Here is a 24,624-nt window from a genome sequence, read left to right on the forward strand (position 1 = left end):
TAGAAAAAGCTGTGTGAATTTACGTCTTTCGAGACCGACAAATTCACTGCACTCACTGACATATTTTTAAGTTCTGAAGCATGCCTACTTGAAAAAAGAGTGTTGCATCAACTGCTTCAGCCCGTAAAAATGAATCAATATGCATGAATTTGGTATTGAATCGACTATAAAAATGTGTTATTTTTTATGCTCGAATATGTCAGTCTGAAGATTCGTGAATTCACACGGATTTTTATAAGTATATAGTTATAAGGGACATTTCGACGTGAGCATTTTATAAGGTCACATAAACCAATGAGATATCTCTTTGTTAACCCACTCTTCTGTTAATAACTCGTTAATTTTCACCTTATTTGCAAAATATTCGTGTAGAATGAAAGCCAATATTTTAGTTTTTTCTAACAGTACTAGATATGTAACAAATAGTTCTAAAATAACAGATATAATCGAAAGAGAATCTGTCAATTGTTTTTAGGTTGTTTTGAAATGTTTACGTCGAGTTCTGTAAGTGAGGACAAAGAATAAAGAAGTAAGAGTATTTCGAGGCTTGAATCAGCTTGTTTTTTTAAATGTCTTTGAATTGATGCGTCAAGAACGTTCGGATATTCGAAATAAATTCTTGTTCCGTTGACATCCCTACAACCACTTCTTAGTTTTTGAATGGAAAATTCCGGTAAGTTTTATCAAATTATTACAAACAAATGTGATGATTAGCATTTTGATCTACCGGATCACATTTGGCGACATCATTACTAGGATAGTATGTAAAGTGTGAAACAGGTAGAAACAAAATCCATTGTCAATATTCGAGGTCTGCCACCTGTTGCTTCATTTGTTGAAAGCGTATGTCGCGTTGGATATTTAAATGCCATTTTCTCCATCTTAGGAAATCTCATGCATTCCCGTTCCCCTCATTTTTTTTTCAACAGTCACAAATAGACAGGCCAGTTCAAATAACACTCTCGAGGCCCGTTCAAGGTAGGGTACCGGTATCGATATTCCCCCGGACGAACTGAAGTGTTTGTCGCATTCCTCGTAATACAAATACTTCGACAGAACTGAAGCCATTCTGGAGGGATGCAATGTTACATTGCTGAATCAAACAACGTTGAATCCTACTGGTAATTATAAGTAGCTTAACTCTTTGAAGCAGCATCAATAGTTTTAACTCGTGGTACAAAGTAAATGTGGTGATGATGTAAAAAAGTTGATAATAAAAAAAATAAGAAATAGGATGCTTCAAGATAAAAACGAAATCGTTGAATAAATCATTGAAAAATCATTTTCCATAGAAATGTCAAAAGTCATATGATTTAGAGCCCATTTCCTACAGCCGTCCTACGTCATATTTCTATGAACATCAAACCAAGTACACCCAAACCTCCGTTCACGTAAGCTTTTTTTACGTTACCTCTTTTTATGTTACTTTTTTTGAGAACAAAATAACGTAATTGGTGCTGGATGTCAGGTAGCAGTAGCATCACATCCAACAATCAGCATCCAACAAGAACATCTAGAGCAACGAGGATCTACACGGCAGTGCAACGGAGATAGACAACAATTTCAAGGTAGAAGTTTTTTCTTTTCCTTTTGATTGAGTACTGTGTAGTGTTGGTTTCATTTTTTACTTTAAAGTTTGATTAAAAATTTTAATGTGATGGATGAATCCATGGACGTAAATCCTAGCATGAATCCTATACCCCCACGAACGAAAAAATATCAGGAGAGCTCTTCTGGGCCTTGGATAGTCTTTTTTAGACGTATATCAAAGCCATTAAACATTTACCAAATTTCTAAAGGTTTGACATCACGATTCTCTTCAATCAAAGAGATCATAAAAGTAAATAACGATAAAATTCGTGTTGTGGTAAATAATTTGAAACACGCGAATGATATTGTCTCTTCGGAACATTTCAATAAAGAGTATAAAGTTTACATACCCTCCAAAGATGTCGAAATTGACGGTGTTGTTACCGAAGCGAGTCTTTCGGTAGATGATTTACTCAAGCATGGTGTTGGTCGTTTCAAGAACTCTATGCTTGAGGGTGTGAAAATACTGGAGTGCAAACAACTGCAAACTACTGAGTTTATGAAGAGGGAAAAAAAGTTTATCGCCCATCAGACTCGTTTCGAGTGACATTTGCCGGGTCTGCGTTGCCGTCCCATGTCTATGTCGATAAAATTCGCCTCCCTGTTCGGCTTTTTGTTCCAAATGTAATGAATTGTACGAACTGCAAAAAATTCGGCCACACAGCTACTTACTGTAGTAATAAACCAAAATGTATTAAGTGTGAAGGGCCTCATAAAGATAATGATTGCAACAAGGATATTGAAAAATGTATTTATTGTGGAGAAAGTCCTCATGAGGATATTTCAGTATGCACTGCATTTAAAGTACACAAAGACAAAATTAAGCTTTCTTTAAAAGCACGGTCTAAGCGCACATATGCAGAAATGCTTAAAACGGTCATTGATGTCCCCCCTTTGGAAACCGAAAACGGGTTTTCAAATCTAGAGGAACCAGAGGACTCTGACTCTGACGAAAATAGTGAAGGTAATTCGTTTATCACTACCCAAGGGTCAGTTAAGAGAAAGAAGTCTTCTTCCAAATTACCAAAAAAGACACCTAAAGTTTCATCTTCAAAAAAAGATCCCCGTGTTAAACAAAAAAAGTCAAAACCAAAGACTGTGCTTCCTGGTTTGTCAAATTCACAAACCAATCCAGGATCTAGTACAGAAAAAGATAATAATCCAGTGGGCTCCATTTCACAGCCACCAACAGGATTACTGAAGTTTTCGGAAATTGTTGAATGGATTTTCTCAGCATTCAATATATCTGAACCCTTAAAGACCCTCATAATGGCATTCCTTCCAATAGCTAGAAATTTTTTGAAGCAGTTATCAGCTCAATGGCCAATTGTCTCAGGTTTTGTATCTTTTGATGGATAATTTATCACCCGCCGCAAATGATACAATCACTGTCCTGCAGTGGAATTGTCGAAGCATCATGCCAAAACTTGATTCATTTAAAATTTTATTGCATAGTCAAAAATGTGATGTATTTGCTTTATGCGAAACATGGCTTACTTCAAACATAGCTTTAAATTTTAATGATTTTAACATTATACGTCTCGATAGAGACTCTCCGTATGGTGGAGTGCTTTTGGGAATGAAGAAATGCTGTTCCTTTTATAGATTAAACATCCCTTCAACTTCTAGTATAGAAGTTGTTGCTTGCCAAATAAACATTAAAGGCAAAGATATTTGCATAGCTTCGGTTTATATTCCTCCAAAAGCACAAGTTGGACAGCGACAGCTTAATGAAATGGTTGAAGCCCTTCCTGCTCCACGATTGATTCTGGGGGATTTAAATTCGCACGGAATGATGTGGGGTTCCGTTTACAATGATAGCAGATCATCTTTAATACAAAACATTTGTGACAATTTTAGCATGACGGTATTAAATATGGGTAGCATGACACGGATCCCAAGACCTCCTGCACGCCCAAGTGCATTAGATCTATCTCTTTGCTCAACATCAATTCGACTAGATTGCACCTGGAAAATATTGCCTGATTTACACGGTAGCGATCATTTACCAATCATCATCTCAATTAGCTGTAACAAATGTATTGCTAATTCAGCTAGTATTCCATATGATTTGACAAAAAATATCGACTGGATTAAATACCAAAGTAGAATCTCTAGTATTTTGAATTCAATGGAAGAGCTCCCCCCACTTGAAGAATATGACTTCCTCGTTTGTTCGATTCTGGAGGCCGCAGAACAATCCCAAACTAAACGCTTTACTGGGCCAACGACTAACAGAAGGCCTCCCAACCCCTGGTGGGACAAAGAGTGCTCAGAGGCTAAACTCGCAAAACAAAATGCTTGCAAGACGTTTCTAAAACGGGGAGGAGGAACTCCTCAGAATTTTGAAAAACTTATGGTTTTAGAAACCAAGTACAAGAGCATACTTCGAGCCAAAAATGTAGCTATTGGAGACATTTTGTCGAAGGTTTGTCAAGAGAAACCTCAATGAGCACTCTTTGGAATACGGCCAGACGAATGAGGAATCGTAACGTGGGCAATGAGAGTGATGAATACTCGAACCGATGGATATTTGACTTTGCTAGGAAAGTTTGCCCAGATTCTGTTCCTACGCAGAGCATTATACGGGAATCTCCTCCAAATAATGGTTTTATTAATAACCCATTTTCAATGATGGAATTTTCTATAGCACTCTTGTCTTGTAACAATAACGCCCCTGGGTTGGACAGAATTAAATTCAACTTGGTGAAGAATCTGCCCGACCTCGCAAAAAGACGTTTGTTGGAATTGTTCAACAAGTTTCTTGAGCAAAATATTGTTCCACCTGACTGGAGACAAGTGAAAGTTATCGCCATTCAAAAGCCGGGGAAACCAGCTTCCAATCACAACTCATATAGACCCATTGCGATGTTGTCCTGCATCAGTAAATTGTTCGAAAAAATTATTCTACGACGTCTCGACACTTGGGTCGAGACGAACGGTTTGTTGTCAGATACTCAGTTTGGCTTCCGTAGAAATAAAGGGACGAATGATTGCCTTGCATTACTTTCGTCTGACATCCAAATTGCCTTCGCTCAAAAGCAACAAATGGCATCTGTATTTTTAGACATTAAAGGAGCATTTGATTCAGTTTCCATTGATGTTCTTTCAGACAAGCTCCACCAACATGGACTTCCAGCGGTTATAAATAATTATTTGCACAACCTTTTGTCAGAGAAGTGCATGTATTTTTCACATGGCGATTTGGCAACATTCAGAATTAGCTACATGGGTCTCCCGCAAGGCTCATGCCTCAGTCCGCTCCTCTATAATTTTTACGTGAATGACATTGACAGCTGTCTAGTAACCCCATGTACACTAAGACAATTGGCAGATGATGGCGTGGTTTCAGTTACTGGGCCCAAAGCTATTGATCTGCATAAACCATTGCAAGATACCTTAGATAACTTGTCCGTTTGGGCTGTTCATCTTGGTATCGAATTCTCTGCGGAGAAAACAGAGTTAGTCGTCTTTTCAAGAAAGCATGATCCCGCGCAGCTTCAGCTCCATATGATGGGAAGAATGATCCAACAGGTTTTAACTTTTAAATACCTCGGGGTGTGGTTCGATTCCAAATGCACGTGGGGAGGACACATTAGGTATCTGATAACGAAATGCCAACAAAGAGTAAATTTTCTTCGAACAATAACAGGATCTTGGTGGGGTTCTCATCCGCAAGATCTAATAAAATTGTATCAAACAACGATACTTTCAGTGATGGAATATGGATGCGTTTGTTTTCGTTCCGCTGCAAACTCTCATATTATCAAACTTGAGCGAATTCAGTACCGTTGTTTGCGAATTGCCTTAGGCTGCATGCATTCGACACATACAATGAGTCTTGAAGTTCTGGCGGGAGTTCTTCCATTAAAAGATCGATTTTGGGAGCTTTCATCACGCCTGCTAATAAGATGTGAGGTGCTGAATCCCATGGTAATTAATAATTTCGAACGACTAGTCGAGCTTCGATCTCAAACAAAATTTATGACAGTATATTTTAACCATATGTCACAGGAAATCAACCCTTCAAGATATATTCCTATCCGTGTCAGCATCCTAAGTGCCCCTGACTCAACTTTATTTTTCGATACATCCATGCAGCGTGAAGTGCGTGGAATCCCGGATCATCTACGCTCGACGGAAATCCCAAAAATATTTTCAAGTAAGTTCAGGCATATTGACTCTGAGAAAATGTTTTATACGGACGGATCGCGAATTGAAGAAGCGACAGGGTTTGGTATGTTCAACAATAATGTTTCGGCCTCATTTAGGCTTCAAGAACCTGCATCTGTTTATATAGCAGAGCTAGCAGCAGTTCATTATAGTTTGAGTGTAATCGTCACATTATCTCCAAACCATTATTTCCTCTTCACAGATAGTCTGAGTGCAATTGAAGCCATTCGCTCAATCGCTGCTGGCAAAAATGAACCGTTTTTCTTGGGTAAAATAAAACAGTGTCTGAACGGCATATTGAACAATAATTATCTAATCACTATAGTCTGGGTCCCGGCTCATTGCTCCATTCCTGGCAATGAAAGAGCCGATATTTTAGCCAAACGTGGTGCTATTGAGGGTGAAATTTATGAGCGACCGATTGCTTTCAACGAATTCTATAGCTCGTCTCGCCAAAGAACACTTGCCAGCTGGCAAGCATCTTGGGATAGAGATGATCTGGGTCGTTGGATGCACTCAATTATTCCGAAAATATCGACAAAGGCATGGTTCAGGGGACTGGATGTGAGTAGGGATTTCATTCGTGTGATGTCCAGACTCATGTCCAATCACTACACGTTAGATGCACATCTCCTTCGAATTGGGCTCTCCGAGACTAATCATTGTGCTTGCGGAGAAGGTTATCGGGATATTGATCATGTCGTTTGGACATGCGTGGAGTATCGTGATGTCAGATCTCAACTAATAAATTCTTTGCGTACCCAAGGTAGACTATCCAATATCCCAGTTCGAGACATTCTTGCTTGTCGTGACCTTTCATACATGAAACTTATTTATCATTTCATAAAGAAAATTGGAGTTTCAATTTAATAAAGGCCCCTTTTAAGACTTAGTTCTGATCCCAGCTGCGTCCATGAGTTCAACCAATAGCTAAATTAGAATAAAAATTATGTAATGATACAAACAAACTCGAAACAGTTTATGAAATTATCAACAAAATGTCTGAAAATAACAGCTTATTTTATAATTTATAGAAGTTAATCGTTTGGTTCAAATAATATTTCCGAGTAGATTTCATAATTAATGACGAGTTACCTAAGATGATATTTAAGCTATAAGAGAATATGTTTTAATAAATTCAAAACGTTGTGACTATGTTAGAATTAAATTAGGATAAGAATATTATGTAAAAGTGATGCTACGGCGAAGAAAAACTTATGTAAACTGCCTTAAGAAATAAACGTATTTATGGAGAAAAAAAAAATAAAAAAATAACGTAATCTTTTTTTACTGATGAAAATGATTTCCGGCTCGTTTATATTCCATGGAAATGACTACAATATGGGTATTTTCGGAACGGATTTGAAGAGTAGATATCGATGTTTGAGGTGATTCTGAATTCCAAGATGGCGACTTCCGGTTTATTGATATTCTTTGAAAATCCGAAATGATTTCCGGAACGGATTAGATAAAAAGATGTAGGAGAACGACATTTAAGGTGATTCTGAATTCCAAGATGGAATAGCCATCTGCTCCAGTTTTTCATTTTCTTTGCAAAATTATACATTATATTATACATATCCATTAAGACATATGTATAAGGAAAACATTTTTTGTGTTGAAAATTTCAAATAACGTTAACTTGTTTTACGTTGAAAATTCCAAGTAACGTAAACTTTTTCTACGTCATAATTCGATTTACGAACCCCCGATTATTACGTAAATGGAGGTTTGGATGTAGTTAGGCGAGGACCTTCCTAAGACCTTTATTAAATGGTATTATAAGTTCATAATCAAACATATTCTACGGTATTTGATAGCTATCGTCCAATGACCAATATTATTCATCTGACTTCATTCCACACAATCCATCAACTGGTGAACGATATCAGAATTTTTGTCGTGAATACGACTTACTTTACTATGGGGTGCCTTTTCAAAATTTACCCTCTGAGAGAGTGATAAGTTTTTGATCGTGAATATCTCTTGTTGTATCTAACGAATCAACATAATTTTTGCTACATGCCATCGGAAATATGATCACAATTTCATGATAAAATTTTCAATTATGTGACATAATCTCAAATAGTTCAAAATTCACTTTTCTGAAATGTTTGGTATAAACGGGTATCAAAGAGGATAATTCATAAGGCGCGTTTGTCTTTCTCGTATTTTGAAAGCTCATATCTCAGTGATCTGTGGAAGGATTTATATAATACAACTACCAATAGAATCGAAATTTTTCAACCTAAACATGTATAGCAAAAGCATTGAAGTATTTCAATAGTACACTATTGAAAAACCTGTCTTATTCGACCCATGTCAACACCAGCCAATCAGAACGCGTTCTGAGGAAGAGAACAAAATATCTGCTGCTATACAACAAATCGTTCGAGAAAAATGATCCGAAAAGTGGTGAAAATCATAGTGAGTTCCTCAATTTGGTCCTTCTGAATGCTAGAAACGAATCCCTACAGCATATTGATAGTTTCTTTCACTAAATTATGCAAATCCGAAATGAAATAATCGACATTATAATTCTGTATGCGGCTATTTTTATAGCCGTTAGGACCGCCCATTAGTGAAAAAGCTACAAACGAAATCAGGTAAAAGAAAGCTCCTAACAAAAATTGAGTTCTAATGGCTCTAAAAGTTTTCTGAAGAACTATTAGGATTTGTTGTTCACAAATCGAAAGGAAATATCCTCAGTTTAGTGCAAATCCAGAACAGTTTGGTTAGATTTGTGCACTTTTCGCTGTGTGAAATTCACAGTAATCGAGATCAAGTGAAGCCTTCTTTGTTTTTGCGAAAAATGTGGAAAAGGGAATGCTTGCATAATTCATACAATTGATCAACTAATTGATATTCGGAAGTGTTAAGGAACATGTCAGTTGTTTTCGTATTCACGACATCCAGTTATGTCTCTGACATTACCCACCCGCCTTTTTCTCCTGCCCTCAGCGGTATTTCTAGACCAGTCATATACATTCCGCCAGTCATTTATGTCGTTTTCATTTGATTTTAAACCTAAACCTACCCTAACTGCTGTCGAACCTTTTGTTTGAAGCTAGTTCCGAGCAACATTGTTGAACTGAAGATCAGGTCAGTTTCGAACCTGGTTTTTATATCAGGTTTGCTCAGATCCCCGTTGGTAAGTGCAAAACCTAAAGACTTAATTTAAAGTGTTTGATGAAACTACCCTGGGTCAGTTTCAGTTTTCTCAAGCGAAAACGACATTAGTAAGCAATAATTTTAATACCCAATTAAGCACGTTACTCGAAATGACAAATCACATGAATCAAGTATGTATGGGGAATTTCCACACAAAATAACTCATAGCGTGCCAAACGATTTTTTCGACGATCTAGTATTCTTTTCTTCGTCGGCCAAACACTTATGCAACTCGTTATGCGCCAAACACCTATAAATGATCTAACAAGCATAGGCGATTTTTTCAAAGGAAATTTGCTTTGTCCATATAAAACAACTTTATTGATTATCCTCACCTTTCCGGCAAGTATACCTAATTTTTTTGATGCACGAACCCGGTGGGTATAAAAACTGATCAAACAAAAAAAGAATCATGTAAATCCGTCCATCCGTTCTTACTTGATGCGATTACAAAGAATGATCTCTGCATTTATATATATGTACCTAGATTTCTCCGAATAAAGTACACCAATGTCATTTTTTTACCAATTAATTAATCTATAACACAATTTATGACATTGTCACTTTCAGAAGGTTCAAAGCGATAAAAAATAAGTGGAGTCTCGTGTTTCGAATAAAATAATTTCAAAATTAACGCACTTTACGACCATGATGGATTTTCATAGTTGGGTTACAATGGGTTACAATGGTTAGTTTCATGATGTTTTAATCATGACAGCGATAACGGAAGTGGTGAATGGGAACTTCTCTCTTCTGGATATTATTTTGCTTCTCTTGAATGTAACTGAATAGTATTTCACAAGATTTGCTTCAAGGTGAATAAAATTATCATACGATAATTGGATTATACAGTATTGAATTGGCCATTCAAAAACTATTGAGATACCGCATCCGAGAAAAATTGTATTGATGTGAAAGTACAACTATTTCTCGGGTTCACATTGTCAAACTGCATTTTATGATAGTCACTATTCGATTTTTTTATGATTTTGCAACTTTATCGAAACAAACAAACTTTTTCCTTCGGGTTAACCGATTCTCTCCAAAATTCAACCGAACTGAGCATTCGGTGTTTATCTGTTGTTCGATGTCAGAATATTGAATACATATAGTAGCTATCACATATCAAAAGAACAGTTCGAAAAATAAACAAAATAAACGCGTTGGCATGTAGCAGCTGATTTTTATCACTCCGTTGGTGTAGAACCAGGAACTGAACAAACTTTGGTTCGTGTATCGCACACTCCACGTTGCTCACCGTAATGCACATTTCAATCGATGCACCCTCCTTTCCTTGCCTTTGACCCTGCAATGCGCCTCACCAAAGTTGTTTTTCTTTTTCTCTCTTTCTCGTTTCATGCTTCCTCCGGCTGCCGCCAACCGTGTGTGCCAGGACAGAAATTAGCCAGAATACGTACGACTCATGCTCCAGAGATATCCATGAGCAGCACGTGTGCCCCGAAGAACATCAAGAGCGTAAACCGGTTGGGCCCCCTGATTCGATGCAACAGCGGCTCCCCTTGCGACCGGAACGACCCAGGCACTAGTGTTAGCACGTATGTTTGGTAGTAGTGACAGGGAGCTAGTGACTGCCACCCAAACCAAACCAAACAGCTGCTGCTGCTGCTGCTGCGCGAGAGTGAGCAAGTGAGCCAACTGACAGCCGAGGCAGCATAGCACACTCGCGCGTATCGAAAACCGTCGAGGGTTTTTGCTTCAGCCAACAGTCAGCCTCAAGCCGTCAATCGGAGTTGTTGCACAGCTGATCTGTTCCGAAGCGCTCGTGATACGCGGCTACGCGATAACCGATCGTGACTAGCGGGTTCAACAAAGTGGTAATCACGACAAGCGGTCGAAACTTGACTAAAACAAGCAAATTTGATTTGATCGCGCGCGAGTGTTCTGAATTTCAGACTTGCAGTTTTGTTTTGTTTCGCCTGTGTTCTCATCGCACCAGAAGAAAACAAGTCAATCAATTAACTTCTGCTGTAGCTAGATTAAGGTAAAAGCAGAACGAAAAGTGCAAAAGTTCCGGTGTAAAATTGATCCAAAAAATTATTCCAGAGTGTAGCCAAATAGAAGTGAATAAAAAGAGAAAAAAAGAGTATAAAGCCTAAAAGCACCGTTGCTAATGCTAATGTGAAAGACTGAGAAAGCGATCAATAATTGCATCTAGAGTAAATCAAATCCTCCCTGCTCTCTATTTCTCAAGCCTGTATGTGCAATCAAAAAAGTGTTTGATAAGTAGCAAATTATTTTTGTTCGGTGTAAGCAAGTAAATATTACTGCTTGCTTGGAGTTTGCTGTGGGAAGCGAAAAAAAATATACAAATAAAAGAGGGTCGAGTGTAACCTTAGTAGGTGGAATCGCATCGGAGTGGGTTAGGCAAGAAGTTTTTGCCCCTTCACAAGTAAAAAAAGAATAGAAGATAAGAAATTTACACACAACACACTGCAAGAAGAAATTAAATGTGCTCAATTTGCTGCGTGATTTGTGGCGTTACTTCAACCAAATACTGTTGCTTCCCGTAGACATTACAAGCTAATCACTAGTAACTAGCTAGCTAGCGCTATACTACGGCACAACCTACAGAAAAGCGAGAAAAAAACAGAATAAGAAGCAGTTTTACTTAGGTTTAAGCTGCACCTTAGCCAGTTAGTAAACCTGCACGCCATCGCTGCAAAACTGCAATCATGTTGGATCGTGGACCAGTAAGTATCTTGCAGAAGTAGTGGAGTTTACTGACTACCTACGTGTGCGCTTCCTCCTCGCGGGTTGCAGCTAATTTGCATTGCTATGCAGTGTGATCGAATGTGATGCAATTATTAATGATTTATTAATTTAGATTGCCACTCCGGAGTCCTTGTGCTGTTTTTGTTCTTTTGTTTGTTTTAACTACTCCGAGCGATGGCCCAAGAGCTACAAGATCAACACAGGCTAAATGATAGTTCACGTTTTTTTTTTGCGTTTCGCACATGCCATATGGATACAGATAATTACAGCCGAATTGTTACCGATTGTTCCGTAATATTTTTTTTTTTTGCTGAATTGTCAAACAACTACCGTAAATTGTAAACTGTAAATGGAAATTCTATGTGTAAATTTAACGATTGATTCGGTAATTTTGTTGTGTTTGTTTTCTTTTGATTCATATTCTGAATTTCAGCTTTTAAAAAACAACACACATTTTCAACTTACGATTATGCTTTCGGATATTTTCCACAGAAACGAGTAAACTCGGATTTATATTTCTCGAGGGGAAAGTAATTTCAAATCTGATCCAAAACAGTTTTGGTTTTATGTTCGGAATAAAACGTCTTCTCGTGGAATTCCTGGAAATGTTTTCTACGGAAATCACTAATCTACAGCAGCTTTGGATTCAGCAAACCTATTCGCGTCCTTTTTTCTCAAAGTGTGCTAAGTAATAACTCACCACCTTTGACAGAATCGTACCTGATGTATAATCTGAACTTACCAGCGATTGTGTTCAGTGTATACAAATGTGCAACGTGTCAATGGATCGAAAGGACCAGAATAGGAGGGATTGCCACATTCACTTATAAAAGAATGTTCTTCTGCTTTAGCTTTACCTACATCACTGCTTTTCAATCGTTCCTTAGCTGAGAGTTATTTTCCGGCGAAGTGGAAAGAAGCTGTAATCGTTCCTATTCATAAAACTGGTAACGTTCATAACGTCGATAACTACAGAGGCATTTCCATTCTGAGTTGCTTACCAAAAGTTTTCGAAACGTAGTAAAGTACAATATCAACACTGATCAGCGTGGCTTTGGCAGAAAACGATCAACAACGACTAATATGATGAACGACGACAACAAGTTGATGCGTTGTACGTCGATTTTTCGAAAGCTTTCGATTGTGTTCCCCATCTGCTCACAATAAGGAGTGTATCGAAAATAAGCTATACACAAATTTTTCTTTCAAATTATGATAAAAAACGATATTTTATTCAAACTAAAAATTGATCCTTTATTGTACGAGTTTAAACTTGAGCATAATGAATACCGAATGAAATTTAAGTTATTCCTTCACGAATTTCACTGTCCGCATCGCTCATATCCTCCCCAACGACGACAGTAAAGTATTGTGGACCTGGAAGGGTTTTTGAGTCCTCCTTTACATAAATCTCATTGTCCATCAAAACGCATGTATCCGGACACTGCAAAAGACGCGAATACAATTTCCGGGCCCTTGTTGCTCTTCGATTCTTCTGTTCTACACTTTATTTCTAGATTTTCTGCTTCATGTAGGACTTCAGGTGTTTTCACCTCTTGATATGCTGGATCATTCCGACACTCGTTCCTGCTTTTTTTGTCAAATCACGTATAGACATAGATTTGTTCTTCATGATTAGAGATACAACTTTCAGGTCCAGTTTTGGGTTGGAAGAACCGGGTTTTCTGCCTCTTCTTGGTAGCTTATCCAAAGAACAGTGCTCCTTAAACTTATTAATGTTGGTTTTAACACTGGCATGATGAATTCCAAATCGTTTCGCCAATTTTCGCATAGTAATACCCTTCACACTTAGCCATGTGTCCAGAACCATAATTCTCACATCCTTTTCAATACTCGCGTATTTTGAAAACGCAGAATTTCAACCGCACAAAAAAGTAAACAAACGAAAGCTGACAGCCAAACGCACAGCATGCTGTGATCTGAGCATAAAAAAACCATCACAAATACATGCGCACAACACAAATGTATGTGGATAGCTTATTTTCGATACACTCCTTGAACAAAATTGAGGCGCAGTGGTTTCCCCGACTGGCTGACTGATTGGATTTTTTCGTATCTCACAAAACGCATGACCTCAGTTCGTGTAGGATCTATTCTTTCTGATCCTTTCAACATCCAAGGAAGCCACCTAGGACCACTACTTTTTGCACTGTTCGTGAATGACCTCTTTAGAGAATTATCGTCGCCTACAGCAATGTATGCAGACGATTTCAAAGTGCTAGTAGCATCATTACTAGCCTTGTGGATTGCTGTGCCTTACAAATGGACGTTGACAAAGTTATTGACTGGTGTGACAGAAACGGTATGAGTATAAACATAAAAAAATGCAGTGCATTTACTTTTTCACGATCGCAATTCCCGATCGTACTTGAATACTCTGTGATGGCTATTCCAGTTAAACGCATTTCTGCTGTTGAAGATTTGGGCATCTTCCATCTCCGGTTACTTAAAAAATGCACATTGATTGTATGATTTATTCGTCAAATCAGATCAATGGTACCTCCCTTTGTTTAGAATACTTATTCTCCCTCTTTCTAGTGAATATTTTTGTGACCCTCACTCAATTGCTGGAAATATGCAGTACTGGTCAAGAAGTACCATTTTATTTGTAAAATCGAATCAATTTTACTCTATACTTCCCATGTTTGAGGCACTTGCTACACTCCCTCTCCCTCAGAATAACCTTATAATCCATTTTGAAGTGAAAGTAGTATCTGTATTAGTCAAGGAGTTTCAAATCAACACATGGCTTTTTGGTCAATTGGTTCCTTGTCAATACATTTATTTTTCGTTAACGGCCAATGGGTGTGGGAAGTGCTTGTTGTAGAATAGCCATTTTTCAACCAACTATTTTAAATGTTATACCATACTTGACGAAAAATATTTATTTTGCCCTGAAGATGAAAGTATAACCTTCGAAACTGTGGCCGGTAACAAAAAATAAATGTTTTAATGATAAACCAATTGACCGAAAAGCCATCTTTTGATTTGAATCATTATTAATTGGTCGCACCCGCATCAAATAAATTAGTCCAGAAATATCGTTTCTCGTAGAATAAATTTTACATCGAACTCCCCTTTTGTTAGTGAACTTATTACAGTTCTCTGCCCTATGAGTAGTGCAAAAAGTTTCTGTGCTTGCCAAAAAGTGTCGATGGGGGGAGATGAAAATTGATTTTTAAGACCTCCTTCTCCTAATCTAAATCTAAATACGATAAATTTTACAATAAACACCCCTTTTAGAGGCACATGCTACAAACTTCATCCTTTTGTTCAATAGAAATCTGATCTTGCCAAGAAAATAAAAAATACCCTTATTACCAACTCAGGATTGCAAAAGGTACCTGTACCAAATTTGGTGATAATTTACTAAGTTGTTATGAAATTATTTGGATATTCACAAACAATTGAACTTAGAGCTTCTTTAGAGAGACGCTTGCTATCTTTTCACGTGTAAAAATATCCTTACGGATCATCTCTTAGTTGTAATAAATATCTGTGCCTATCATAAACTCTCGATTTCGCAAAATTAGAGATATTTCGCCTGTTAGCAAACACTTACTATAACCCACCTCCTCCTTAAAGTATCCCTTATAGCAACCTATGAACAGCAAGAATTACTTGTGCCAAGCAAGGTAATAATCTATAGAGTTGTTTTGGAGCTATGGTCGATCATACAAATAATTTATCCTTTAAAACCTCTTTCTCCTCCTCATACATTTCACATTAAATCACCATTTTTGGATCCACTCAATATATCCTACTGACACTAAGAGTCCTTCCAGGTCGGGGCTCGAACATACGACAACTGGCTTGTAAGACCAGTGTCCTATGCATTGAACCACCAATCCGGGACGTTACGCCTTTAGGGACATTTTTTACAACCCCCTTCCCCCACGAATACCCTTATAAACATCTCTAAATTGTGCATAAAGTATCTATGTTCTTTAAAAAGTATGAATTCTCGTCATATTTTTTTCATGGCCCCCTCTGTTAAGGACTCTTGCTACACTCTACACACTTGCTTCTCGTCAAATTAGATACATTTTTTCATGAACCCGATTTAAGGACACTTGCTACACTCCTTTACCTATGAAAATACCCTTATGGCCTTCTCTAAAGAGTAAGATATATATTTCCCAAGTGTGTTAGCAATTCGTTTAGTAGTTTCGAAATTATGCCGTTACAAACACTACACCCCACTTTTTAGAGGCACTTGCTACATACACCCCCTATATAATCATATTTAAGGTATGCTAAAATGTTTCTCTGGACTTCAAAAAGTGTTGATTTTCGTCAAATTAGATAAATTCTGTCACGATCCTTCAATTTAACGCCACTTTCTACACTCCCTCTCCCATAAAAATAAAAATGTTTCGAAAACTTGTGCACCTGTACCTTAATCCATTCGACAAACCCTCAAATATTTGTTTTGTTTGATTAATATAAAGACAGGTACGGAAATTTTTAATGACTGTTTGACAGTCAGTTTCCACGACAATCAGTATCTACAGAAGTTTGATTATTCAAAGATAATTTTGCCATACGGACGGTATGATTTTTACCGTAATCGGTGACTATTCCGATTTATCGTATGAATTGTATATCTATTTACAGATTTCGGTAATGGAAATGTGTCAATTCATTACACTTTGAAAAAATAAGTTCCGCACCAAAATTGGCAATAAATCATTTAAACCAATGCAGGCTTAGGAGGAGCCGAAACATACAATTTACAAAATTTTAATGTTTTCAAAGAGCCACAAAATATTCTATAACCAAAAATATTGCAGGTTTCATCCAAAGCCGAACTTTTGACACAATTTCTTGATCACACCCTTTTTTCACAAACATGGTTGCCGAAAAAAATAGTTTTTCTATGGAACTTTCTTGAACATCGGCATAATTGCTAACCCTGCTTACGAGTTTGACAAAGAGCAGAAAAGAAGCAATAAATAAACCTGTTTTAGGCTGCCTTTCTCATATGAGTCATACTATTTTATTTAACACTGTGGTATTCTTGAAAATAATTTTCTTCGATTCTTGACAAAATAACCGAAATCGGTTCGTTTGGCCTTCTACTGATAATGACTTGGGCTAGTTTTGAGACCGATTTAGATTTATTTTACGTGTTTCGTTTTGCCCCTTCAAGTGATGGTAGAAATTTTTTTACACAATTTACCCTATAATTCCGGTTGCAAATGTCAAATCCAGATAAACTTCAGAAGTTTTGTAAAGGATCATAAGATCTTTCTAAGTTTGTAAAAATCGATACGCCATCTCTCAGAAAAGTTATTTTCACATTTTTTACACATTTCCGAACCCATGATTCCGAAGCCGGAAGTCGGATTCAAACAATATTCAGACATTTTGAATGGAACCATAAAACCATTCATTTGAATCTAAGTTTATGAAAACTGGTCAATTCATCTCCGAGAAAAGTTAGTGCGAAAACAAGTTACATACACACATACATACACACTCATAAAAACACCTACAGACATTTTGCGTTTTCTCGAAAAGTCGGTTTTCACTGTGATTGCATATATGATACTATGAGAAAGGCGAAAGGAACCGTCAGAGTTCTGTCAGTGCAGAGTAGTTCGAGTTATGATCCCACTTTTAATTCAGAATACTTTAATTCTGTACAGTTTGATTTGGTTTGAACTGTGCAATAAATAGTATTTGAATTGAATGTTGAGGATTTCAATAAGGTAGTTTTCAAAATATTGGCCATTTGCATCATCGACTATGGCAGGGAAATCCATTGCTTGAATTACGTCGATCATTTTCAGCACCTAACATATTTTTCGATTGTATTATTGTGGAACACATTTTGGTTTTCTATATAGGGGTGCAAATTAGAAACTCAAGGAAAAATACACGTAGAAATGTGGTCAGGTTTTGAACAATTACAGCTTAGTCAATTTTATATAAATTATTAATATTATGTCACCATTTGATTGGAAATATTTCTACGTATTGATTTGAATGTTCATAGGCATGTATTTTTAATTGTGTATCATTGAAATGTTGATTAATAGCTAGCAGTGTCCTATTTTGTCTGCAAAAAAATCTCCGGCATACTGGATTTCCCTGCCATAGTCGACGGTTTTGAAGGAGTAAGCGATATATCAAAGGGAAAGCATCGCTCTGATAGGTCAATCGATGCAAAAGTAAAGCTGTTGGAAGCACGCGAAGCTATAAATAGAAGCAAAATTATAGCTAACGTTTTATCAGTTTGTGTTCCGGAAAGGAAGATCCACCATCCATCAGCTCACTAGAGTATCAAACATCATTCGACGGAACAAGTCGATTTCCAAGACGACAGCAATGGCGATCTTGGACATCGAAAAAGTGTTCGACAATGTGTGGCACGATGGCCTGTTGTACAAGCTTCATCGATACAATTTTCCGATGTATCTTATTAAGATCATAAAAAGTTATCTTTCAAATAGAGCTTTCCAGGTCTCTCTGCAAAATGTTCAATCGAACGAATTTTCCATCCCTGCTGGTGTGCCCCAAGGAAGTATCCTGGGTCCCATTCTGTATAATATTTTCACATCAGACATCCCACCTCTCCCGGGGGGTGGTGTCTTGTCACAGTTTGCTGACGATACGGCCATCCTTTATGATGGGCGAGTCGTCAGTACTCTGAAGAACAAATTGCAGAGGGGTCTGGATGCTCTAAATGAATATTTCACCAACTGGAAAATTGTAATCAACGCGGCGAAAACTCAGGTCATCCTGTTTCCGCATTCGAGATCGACTAGACTTGTTCCGTCTGACGAATGCAGAATTCGGTTCGGTGGCGCTGACGTGCAGTGGTCCGACGAAGTGGTCTATCTAAGACTAACGTATGACAGACATCTGATCTTCAGGTCACATGTTGAAAAAATTATCATCAAATGTAACATACTCATCAGGTCTCTGTACCCGTTGATATGTAGAACATCAAAACTGTGCCTGAAGAATCGGATGGCTGTCTACAAACGAATCATCTACCCCGCAATCGAATACGCAGTCCCCGTTTGGCGGGGTTGTGCACGAGCACACAAGGTAAAGCTCCAGCGAGTTCAAAATAAAATTCTAAAAATGATCCTAAATCTGCCCCCTTGGACGAGAACCAGTGAAGTGCATGAGTTGGCTTCCCTGGATACCCTAGAACAACGTTTCGAACATCAAACTGTAAAATTTGGAGAGAGGTGCTCAACCTCAGAAATACCAATCATTCAAAGATTGAATGTTTTAGGTTTAGGTTAGATTAGGTTAGATATAAGTAGGTAGGAAATTTCAATTTAAATTATCTTCCATTAACAATGTGTTAAGACACAAACTTAAATTTTCATGAACAGACTAAACTACAAACACCATGTATTACATGTACTTAATTTCATTGAAGATGTAGGGCCAAAGGGCCAAATCACTTAAAATGTAAAACAAACATTGTATAAAACACACAACAAATAATGAATAAATAATACTTTACACACATACACAGCTAACGTTTCAGTCCTACGCGTACTATGCTAGAGGTAGGTTGTTGCTAGACAGCAAGACAAAAAGTGCCATAAAACGATTTGAAGCTTTAACTGGTATGCTCTGATCTTGTGTCATGCGAGTTCGGATGAAATTCTATGTTATGTCGTTTCGCCTGAGAAATTGACAACTACCGCAGGGTAAATTTGGAGTGCATAAAATTAACTTCCAATTTATATAAGATGAACTCGATTGATAATGAGAAAAAGTTTATCGTTTCAATCGCAATCGCAGAATTGTAGTAATGGTAGAGAAACGCTATAAAAATAACTGCTTGAATACAAAACTTGAACACAAGCTTGGCGAAAAGAAGCTTAAATATCAATATCCGTATCGCTAGAGTGAACAAACATATAATTGCATACATTTGGGCTATTGATGTAATTTCGTCGGCTACAAAACAAATACGAATCACGACAAATAGAGTATATTCTGGGTTCACGTGTTCGGTTTTGGTTCCTAATAAAGATCAATCTAAGCAGTCTCTCGTGCATTTGCGAATTCAACTGTGACGATTGATTGAACTATTTGATTGTAGATCATTAGAAATTTTGGTTGCCTTGTTCCACATCAACGGCTCGAACAACCCCATGGGGCCAGGCCCGTGCGCAGGGGGGGGTTTTGGGGGTTTTAACCCCCCCCCCCCATGAAGAATTTTTTTTAAATTAAGTTTCATGAACAATGGAGTACTTATTATATTAAAGTGCAAATAACTTGACAATTCATATTTTTTGTCAATTTATTATCTATTTATAAACTGACATAATAACCCCCCCGCCACCCCCCCCCCTTTTTACATTGTCGATATAGTGGATGGGGCGCCTTTTCGCATTTTGGACACCCTCTCTCCCCTTGAAACCCCCCCCATGGATGATTCCTGCGCACGGGCCTGCATGGGGCTGATCCTTGTAGTTTTTTTTAGCATTGATGTTTAGGCGTAATATATTCAAAAAATGAAATACGCTCTAAATTTTTGCTGATACAAATAATCAGAATATACATTACATTTACGGAATCATCCGTGTTACCGAACACTTTGTAGTCAATTCAATTGTGGAACTTTCGGTGAAAATCTGCCAAATACTGTAAAAATTTTCAAGTAAACATCCAAAGAGCCACACGTGACTCGCGAGTCGCAAGTAACAAACCCTCGGTTGATACAATTGATACACTGACATAGCTTATAACACTCAGTTCTAAAGCATATAAGAATTGAATACGTTCGAGCTGTCATAACTGATTAGATTTTAGTATGCATATATACTAGTAATCTAGACCATTCAACGCCTTTGAAACAAAATGTACACATCATCGGTCGAAGAAAATTATTTCATATCACCTACACACTTTCACTTCATTAGCCTGTAAAGACTAACGCTATTAGGTTAGGTCGTAAAATTTTGCAGCCCTGTCGCAAGCTGGATCCCAACTTTATAATTCAATCCTGACAAACTGGTGAAGCTGACGCTGACGGAGTCGAGACCTTTTCTATAAATGCTGCTACACTTTGGAAAACCATTTTCAGAGTTCGATGCAGAAAGGCAGTTACTTGCTGATGAGAAATTTTACTGCATATGCTATCAGTTTTACGATTATTATGACTACAACAGAGCCACAGACGAGGAATGAGTTTTATGATCTTAAGTTGGTTAATGATGTTTTTTTTCCTGCAACGACTTCATAGATTTACTTATCTTGCTTAGTCGAAGTGACTGCCTTGGCCGTAGTTCCGCCGTTATTACGTAACAAAGGTTAGCCAAACTAATTTCGCTAGGCATTTTTGCTAATTGCCGCAGTGCGCGGTAGTCGCGGCTTCGATGGAGGAAAACAAAAAAAAAGATAATTCAATTTCCAGCACAGACGGCCAAAATGAATGTGTGGGCAAACAATTATCTGCCATTTCTGTTTTGCATGGTTCGGGATCGAACATATTTTAAACCGATCGCAGGAAACAATCGAAACAAAAATGCCATGCACTCGTTCAATGTCAATCGAACTCGCTAATGATCCTCACGGTGCTAAGGCCATCCGCATACTATGAAAGGAAATTGAAAATCCACATCGTAGAGTTGCTATGACTGATTGAAGGCGACTATTGCCTCATATATACTATGTAAAACGAAGGCTTGATTTGGCAAAAACATAACTAACTTCCTAACAGGCTAAAATTTGAATTACCCAAATAGGTTGCGACATATAAATACTGCTGTGTTATGCAAAACTTTGGTATGAGTTCCCCACAAATTCAATCCATTTAACGATTACATTTAAAAACTGTGACTCACCAGTTAAAAGGAAATATACGGTAACGGTGATATTTTGCGTACACAAACTTTATCTGATGTCGTCAGCAATAAAAAAAAGTCGGTTTATCATAGTCTGATAAATGCATTGTTGGCTGCGCTTTTAAATGACGACAGAGAGTTGACGACCCATTGAAATTCAGCTGTACGATTTTTATAAACTACAAAATTCTATTTATTTAACTTTTTAGAAATGTATCTAAAATTGAAAGTATCCTAGAACTATATCAGTTTAGATCGAATTGAATTTATTTTCGGCAAACATACGAATCAAGATTGACATTCCGTTCCATGCAGTCCAGTTCTCCTAATGGAAAAGGAATGATAAGTCTGTACGTCGGTGGTTCCAAGATGGCAAGGAATTGCACAGTTTTTGGAGCAGGTGTATTAGTACAAAATAAAAATACAAATATATACCATTTTTCATCTCCAAAAGAATGCTGGTGCCAAAATTACCATGTAACAAAATCTTCATCCCTTCAAAGAATTTAGAGATTCTATAAAAGCGACACTATTCTGCATTCCCGGAATAGTGTAGAACAATTCGAAATATTTAAAAGCTGACGTAATTTCGGTGTTTCCGAAAATGTTGATAAATTTTTATACGAATATAAATATTTATATACTTACATCAAAAGTTTTTGGTTTTAAAACCTTTTTTCGGAAATTATTTAATTTTTATTTGATTTAAATATTTAAAAAGAAGAGATTTTATAATCTAATAATTTCTCTAGTTTCGGAGGGGGTTTGAACCCCGAAAACCCCCTTCTTTAAACGCGCCTGCACATGAGCGATGCCAAACATTCTGCAAAACTATTTAGGGTTCATCATCCTTCTGATTATAGATCCTTGCAACATCGGGTGAAAAAAGATAAAATATGCATCAATTATAGATCACCATACACAGATTCAACAACGTATGGAGAACCAAAATCTCGAATATGAAGTTACATCAATGCAGGGAAACTACGTATCAAATAACATGAAGAATCGTAATCTACTTCACACAAATAATACTCACCTCGCTGAACAGTCGCTTTGTGATTGTTGAGTTTGCAATAGCTCTGACCAGAATACTGCAATGGTTCTTGGAAAAATGTGCACCAGATTTTTGGACATTTTCAGATTTAGGTCTGGTCAATAAGCTTTTGTCTAAGTGCAAAATTTGCAAGCTTCGACATTAGCTGGAAGAACGAATTTTGTGCTTTATCCATCTTGTTGACAGTGATAAAGCTGGTTCTGGTCCAAGCAAGTCATTCGTTACACAAGCTCTTGCCAAATTATCAGCCCATTGATTTCCCTTAATAGCAGAATGGCCGGCTACCTATAAGAAGAAATAAACCGTGTTTAAAATACTGAGGTTTGATTTGAGTTCTACATGTGATCACTAAACTCGACCGTGAATCATTCAAAATGAGTGCCTTTAAAGCTGTCTAACTGTCAAAAATACTCAGAATCGCGTAGATTTTGCTTGAACACAGTACACAGTCCATCATTTTAATGAGATAAATCTAGTCTCATTTCGCGATAGTAGACACCAGCACGACTATCCAATAGAAAACAGTCCGTATCGCTATGTGGTCTTCAAATTATTGTTCCAAATAGCTGATAGCTGGACATCCACTCCTCACGGCTGGTACTACGATCCTACTGACACTAAGGATAGCTACAGGTCGGTGCTCGAACATACGACAGCTATCTTGTAAGACCAGTGCCCTATGCATTGAACCGCCAACCCGTACTACTTACGAAAAAAGCGTACGAGTTTATCAGTGACGAGTTGGTAATCATGCAAAACTCTATCAGAGAAGAAATTTTGGTCCAAAATATGTTATTCTCGTCAAAAATTGAGGGTGGGTAATGTCAGAGACAAAACCGAATTGACGTGAATAGAAATAATTTCCAAATGATTCAGATGTAATGATCAATAAAATCATTAAAGTATAAAGTGATAAAGTCAACGAAACGCATTCATACCAATACACACAATGCATTTTCATCAAATGCAAAGCAGCTGAATGCTGGTGCGAAGTTCGCATTATAAACGGTTCACCAAATTTATTATTTCCATTTTCGATTTACATATTTCAACAGTAGAACATTTCTTATAGCTCTTTTGGAAACATTTTCTACGTCGTTGTTCACTTTTCGGTGTATTTGGCTCCAATGCGAACGGCCAGCAGCTGAATGCTGATGTAACTGTTTTTGTTTGAAGCGAAACTCACACTGTGAACGGTGCACAAAATAAATCCCGCCGTAGTTTTTCCCACGCCAACACTGCGTAAACTGCGAATGGCGTAAAATATCAATATGCAAAATGCCGCTTTGCTAATAGCACAGCAAGGAAATATCGTAGTAATTCATTGCGAAAAATGATGCAGACTGAAAAAAACCTATAATTAACTATCATTTCGATGCTCCACAATATTGATGCTATTTCCCACGATTGTACAACGCAGGAACAGAAGAATATTTCTTCTCCATTTAAAACTGAAATCTGTGGAATTACATGTTTGATTCTGTATTGATTTGAATTCTGAACCTGTTACTATATTCAAGAACTGATCATTTACATACAAAATACCCTTCCTAATCCACCTTTTTTTAGATGACACTAAATCTCGACGTTTCATGCAGTTTTAAGAGTTTCGGCATCAAACAAAATTTTCGATTTTATAAATTTCATGTACTCCCCCCATATGGTGCCTTTTCAAGATCGATAATTTTCAAACCTTAATCGCCGGGCAGTACTCCTTACGCATGTCCGATTTAGCTCAAATTTTTCATGAGGACATTTTCGAGGTGCTTAAACTATTGAACAATAGCGCTTTACGAAATTAGAGGTGATCCTAAAATAAGAGTGGTAAAAATCAACGTGTTTTGTCGGTTACGTCACTTATACCATTATATCTCTGGAACCAAAAGTCACAGCCATTTGACCTTTGAACTTGATCAATGGACCGATAGTAGCTTTCAAACGAGCCCTAGTTTGTTAAAATCGGTTCAGCCATCTCTGAGAAAATTGAGCGCGTATAAATACAACGCGTTTTGTCGGTTACGTCACTTATGCAATCATATCTCCGGAACCAAAAGT

At 37.4% G+C, this 24,624-nt stretch overlaps 1 protein-coding gene across 5 annotated transcripts in view; it reads left to right on the forward strand.

The window, feature by feature from the left end:
• LOC131427563 (dual specificity tyrosine-phosphorylation-regulated kinase 2) overlaps positions 1–24,624 on the forward strand; it is a 303,588-nt gene that overhangs the window by 185,038 nt on the left and 93,926 nt on the right. For 4 of the 5 annotated variants that reach the window (XR_009229283.1, XR_009229284.1, XM_058590873.1 and 1 more), the window contains exon 2: positions 10,333–11,645. Coding sequence is in view for 3 of the 5 variants with exons in the window: in XM_058590873.1 (XP_058446856.1) it covers positions 11,628–11,645 (18 nt within the window). In the remaining 2 variants the exon portion in view is untranslated. Of the gene's footprint in view, positions 1–10,327; positions 11,646–24,624 lie in introns of all 5 variants that reach the window. The other variant, XM_058590874.1, reaches the window with a different exon arrangement.

This window comes from Malaya genurostris, chromosome 2, assembly GCF_030247185.1.
Source record: "Malaya genurostris strain Urasoe2022 chromosome 2, Malgen_1.1, whole genome shotgun sequence".
NCBI classification, from domain to species: Eukaryota; Metazoa; Arthropoda; class Insecta; order Diptera; family Culicidae; genus Malaya; species Malaya genurostris.